The sequence below is a fragment of the Cryptomeria japonica genome, chromosome 6, assembly GCF_030272615.1.
Source record: "Cryptomeria japonica chromosome 6, Sugi_1.0, whole genome shotgun sequence".
NCBI lineage: Eukaryota > Viridiplantae > Streptophyta > Pinopsida > Cupressales > Cupressaceae > Cryptomeria > Cryptomeria japonica.
The window spans coordinates 430213815-430219282 of NC_081410.1; the positions used below are offsets into that span (position 1 = coordinate 430213815).

Consider the following 5468-nt stretch of genomic DNA (forward strand, 5'->3'; position numbering starts at 1 on the left):
AAAGAGTGCCAGCTATTAGATACTGAAGAGGTTATTGAATGAGGATAAAAATTAGAAAATTGAAAGATTGGTTTTGAGCTAACAAGTCAGAATGGTAGAGTAGGAAATTAAATAAATGAAATGGTATATTTTTATGAAATAGATAAAATGAAGATAAAAAGCGGCATATTTAAGTGAAGCAATTTGTGGTAGCAAATGAGTTATTAAGGAAGTGAACACCCAAATTAATGAAGACATGGTGCGTATGGGAAAGAAAGAAAGAAGAGTGCCAAACATAGAAGTGAATAATGACACATGGTAATGAAAGACTTAAAACAATGGGCATTGAATTTGGAGGAATGATAATCTTTCTCATGATGCATATCAAGAGTGGTGCTCAAAATTAGAGGGGTTTTGTGAGTAAGAGAAGAGAGGTGATTGCATTATAATAGGAGGTGGAGAGTTGCAACGTAAGTGGAGGGGGCAAAGTGGGTCTACATAGAAACAACTAGAAGGAAGACTTTAGTGAAAATAGGGAAGGTGGTCAACGTATTCCAGGAGGAGTTGAAAAAAATGTCAGCGTGCAAGGAAACAAAGGTGTGAGTTGGGAGAGTTAGAGAAGCTACTTGAAGAGGTAGATCATTTGCAGATTACAATGAAGATTTGATTTGAGTGAAGAGAGGTTTGAGTGAAGAGAGATTTGAGAGGAGTGAATAGGGTTTTTGAAGTTTGAGTAGCAAATAAGGTCAAGATTGTTTTACTAGATGCAGATTTATGTATGTAATTGTTAGCTTATTTGATTTAAATAAAATCTATGAATTTTAAGTGCATCTCTTTAATTCCCATTGTGTATGGATGTATGTTTTTGTGAGGGGTTAGTAGTAGAGGATTTTGTCTCCCCTACATCATATCCTTTAACTACTAGTAGTGCTTTTCAATATTTAGAAAAAAAGGTATTGTTTTTCAATAGATTGGATATGTGAAGCAAACGTACAAACCTTAAAAAGCTCCTCAAGGAATTTGGAGGGGAACTAAACCTCAAACCTAGACTCTTGAGCATGAAAAGCATGAAAAATCCACTTGGGCTTAACCTATGAGCGCTTATTCTAAGCGTATACAAAATTTATTTAAAGTGGTGGTTCCAGTTCAGAAGACATTGTAGCGGTACTAAATCCAGTCAAGCTGGAAAGCTCCACCCGGATCTCAGTCATGCTGGGACGCAATGCCAGATCTTTTTCCACGCATGATTTTGCCACACAACCAACCCTGAAAGCCGCTTCCAAATCATACGCCTCGTGGAGATTGGGGTCTATCCAATCGCTGAGCTTTTCCTTGGCATTTTCACCCTGCAGCAGATCTATGATCTCATCCGACAGAAGCCTTTCGCCATGGCCGGAGCGCCAAGTCTCTACAGCCCTTCTGCCCGATAAGATTTGAAGGACAATTACCCCAAATGCAAAAACATCCAGCTTTGTTGTCACTAGCCCATCTCGGAGATACTCTGGAGCCATGTATCCGTGAGTTTCGATTATATGACTAGTTAGGGGAGTAACCCCTCCGCCGGATTTAGTCAATCCGAAGTTTGCAATCTTAGCCCTAAATCTGTGACCCAGGAGAATATTGCTGGTCCTGAGATCCTTGTGAACGCAAGGCGGATTAGTGCCGTGATGGAGATACTCCAACCCCTCTGCTATGTCCACAGCAATCTGGATCCTCTGTTTCCATGAAAGGGCATCACGCGCCCCTGCGCCCTCAATCCAGTTGCTCAGAGAACCGTTTTCTACATACTCGAAGACCAGATACACATGTTGTTCGTCGTGGCTGAGACATATGCCAAGCAGGGTAACCAGATTGGCGTGATGGAGCTTGTGAAGCAAGTTTATCTCCTTTGAGACTTCCCCTTTCATCTGCTTTATCGCCACTTTCTTTCCACGCAGGAAACCGCTGAAAACGGAGCCCTCGATCCTGCACGCCGCGCTGAAATTGTCGGTGGTCTCCCGGAGCTCTTTCAGGTTATACTGTATTAATCTGTCAGATCCCAGTAGATCCGACAACTCGGAGAGCATTGGGTTCGATTCCTGGGGAGTCTCAGCCGCCTCCAGTCTTTTTGCCTCTGTTTTCTGGAATAAAAATAACTGAATATGTAAGCAAAGTTTGAACAAAGTGCCTACAAATCCATCCCTGTATCTGAAACTATGCAGACTCAAATCTATAATGTTACTGAAATATTAAATTGTTTGATTAATAGAGAAAACTGAGGATTTAAGTGTCAGAAGTTAGACTTCTAGACTAACATGAACAGGTATACGAAACAATTTATAGATTTTTTTTTTCAATTTTTTTTAAAAGTAATCGATCTGTGAGCATCGGCTACTTCAAACAACAATGGCACTCAAACTATACAAAGTGCTTGGTACATTTGATAAATATTTTTGGAAACAGGGATTGTGTTTTTAGTTCTGCTAGGGTTTTATTTATTTTTCTTTCCTTCTAATGGTGTGTCACTATCTTGATGTCAGTCTGTGTTCTTCATGCAGGAAATCTATTATTTTGCTGTCTTATTATCGCGCTCTTGAGGCAGCAGATTTATTATTTTCTAGATCTGACTGTGCGATGAGAAGAATTGATCATAAGTGAAATGTGGATCAAATTAATTTATTATGGATTGTAGAAATTTTAAGCATTACATTGAATTTTTTTCCTTTATGAATTAATCAGATTCATGTTAAAAATGGATTAATGATATCAGATTCTAACAATTCATAATTTAATTGCTGTTGTTCCTAAAATAGACTGTTGTTGCTGTTGTTGGGTACTGTGTCATTGCCTTTCTCCCTCCTTAGTAAGAACCAAAACAGAAAGAAGTATTGAATCAATTGTCACAATTTTGGAGATTGGTGCTAGGGGAAGAGCACCAGTAGCCGTCATAGCTAACTTCGCACACCCACAGATCCTAAACAGTACATCAGATTTTGATTTTTTTTTTTTAGTTGTCTTCGTATGCGACTTAACTGCTTATAGCTATTGATCTGGCTTCTAGGTAGTAACGATGCATGCTGTCGAATCAGTTATGCGCACAAAGGTCAAAAAGTGCACATTTCAAAGTGTCCCCTGATACCTAACTAAAGATGTTCCAATAACCGTCAACTCAAAATCACTAGTACTTGTTGACAAATGTCCCAATAGTGGTGCACAAATGATCCAATAGTGGTACACAAATGGGACAAATGTTCCAATAGTTGTGCACAAATGGGCCAATTAATTACAAAAAATGATCGGCTATTGGTACAAAACAAATTTATTAATGTTGTTTTCACTATGACAGCTATTGGGGGGTCAACATGACAATAAAGTGACGGTTATTGGAACTATGTTATCTATTGGTACTCTTCCCCTATAGATTTAGTGTAATTCTGAACCTAAATGAAAGATGTTGATTTGGAAGTTCACTGATACCTATAGATTTTACAGAAATAACAAATCTACACATGATATCAGAACCTCAAACGAGATTCAAACTTCTCCAAATTACATGAGAAGGGGGTGTTGACTAAATGTCGCACCTGTGAGAATTGATCTAGAACTAACAGTCACTCTGGACATAAATGAAGACGGTGATTCGAAAATCTAATGATATCTACAGATTTGATGTGACAGCAAATTAAAAAAGAACTGCAGAAATGCCAAAATTTATTTTTTAAAAACAGCTACCGGATAGGGATTTAAAGAAAGAAATTGTGTTTATGTCACAGATTTTTGGAACATTAAAGTTTCTTACGAATGAGAAATAACTCATTAACGACACAGACGATTTCGTAACTATAAATCTTGAGCCACGGAGGTCTAAAAGTAGTTACCTGTACAATTTCCCGGCGCCTCCTCTTCATCAAGCACACAGCAAGTATAATTAAAAGAACCACCACAATGAGCAGCGCAGCAACAACAGATATGAGGATGACAGGGAGTCGATTATGGGATTTGGAAGGAGGAGCATTCAAAATCAGGGGAGGCGAAGTGGTAAAGGTAGGGGGAGGCGGAGGAGCGAAAGGCCCCGTGGGAGGGATGGTAGGGGTGTCATTTAGGGGAATTAGCAGAGTAGTGTAGGGATAAATGGTAGGGTTGGATTCCTCCAACCCATTGGCAGATATGAAATCTTCATGGCGGATTTTAAACTTGGCGGTGATGGTTTCGTCGTCGTCCTCAACATCAGCGATATAACTGAGCAGATATTTGACGCCCTGGTCCAGCTGTTTGTTAGTAGGGCACGCACAGCGCAGTGGCGCCACCAGTTTCATTCCAGTTTCCAGGTCATTCTCACCGACCTTAGGGTTTTGCTCTCTCATGGCCTGGCATGTTGTGAGTCCCTCCAATGTCTGGTTCGCGATTTTCAGGTATGTATCATCGCCCTTAACAGTGTAGGTCAGATTCGCCTGCGAGAATTTACCGGCACATTTGCAGTCGATGGGGAAAAGCACGGCCTTATCTTTGGCCAGAGATTTGGAGTAATTGGAGACTGATAAATCGCTTGCAGAGGCAATTGTGGCGGGGCTAGTGTTGAAAAGGCTGCCAATGCTGTCAAGGGACATGAAATACTGCTGAGCTCTGTAGAGGGCAAAAGTTTTGCATTCTTTAGTAGCGCCATTGCAGAGGTAACCAGAGCTCTCGTTATGAAAGTTGTCGCAATCTTCGCTGTAGTCCTGAGAATAGACTTGCTGAGCCATTACTTAGGATCCATAATTGCCTATGATCAAAACCCCTAACCAAACAGGAATTATTACTGTGCCCACGGCCATGGGAGCTAATTCAACTGAAATGAAGCTCTGTTTTCTTTTTTATAGGAGGCCTCACACCTTAGGTGGGGTCTATCTGCAACAAATATCAGTGTAGAAAAGTCAAGGTCAGTCATTTTACGCGTCTGAGCAGAGATATAAATCAAATTTTAGGTCAATAAATTTGTAGGAAAATTAGGTGCAGCCCTTTGAATTTTCTGTGTTGCCTGCGACTGTGGTGGGCATGGCACCAGCTGTGCAGAAAATGCGACAAATAAATATACTTTCACATCTTTAGACTCTGTTCGACTTCTTTAATACCTGTTCGATTTGTCAAAGGTAAATTCAGGTTATTCTATTTAGGATTTCTACAAAAATTATTTACGAATTGTACAATGGATGATAAATTAATTTGTTGATTTTTGGATGATAAATTAATTTGTTGATTTTTGGATTGGTCTGTAATTATTTTTTCATCAAAGTTGGGGATCATGATTTTTATCAAAGATTTCGATCATGTATTTAACTATCTTGATGATAGATTATGGAACATGATCTGAAAAGTTGATGAAAAATGATTACATAGTCAAATTTAAAAACCATCAAGTTTATTTAAGACTTCTAGATGGGAGCTAACGAATAAAATTATAATTGAATATTTGACCATTAAAATTTATATTCAATATATTTGTACCATTTTACATTATAAAAAATAATTTG

At 39.0% G+C, this 5468-nt stretch overlaps 1 protein-coding gene across 1 annotated transcript; it reads right to left on the reverse strand.

The window, feature by feature from the left end:
- Positions 1-919: 919 nt before the first annotated feature.
- On the reverse strand, positions 920-5028 carry LOC131044162 (protein LYK5). The gene is made up of 2 exons (XM_057977434.2): positions 3837-5028; positions 920-2099 (listed from the first exon to the last, which is right to left on the reverse strand). Exons 1-2 carry the CDS (start codon positions 4698-4700, stop codon positions 1107-1109), a joined length of 1857 nt encoding a protein of 618 aa, XP_057833417.2. The 5' UTR covers positions 4701-5028; the 3' UTR covers positions 920-1106.
- Between the last annotated feature and the right edge of the window lie 440 nt (positions 5029-5468).

Bases quoted from the DNA above. Each gene is read 5' to 3' on its own strand.
- LOC131044162 (XM_057977434.2), bottom strand. From the start codon at position 4,700: ATGGCTCAGCAAGTCTATTCTCAGGACTACAGCGAAGATTGCGACAAC. The intron at 2,100-3,836 runs GTAACTACTTTT...TTTTTATTCCAG, and splicing joins GGCGCCGGGAAATTGTACAG to AAAACAGAGGCAAAAAGACT.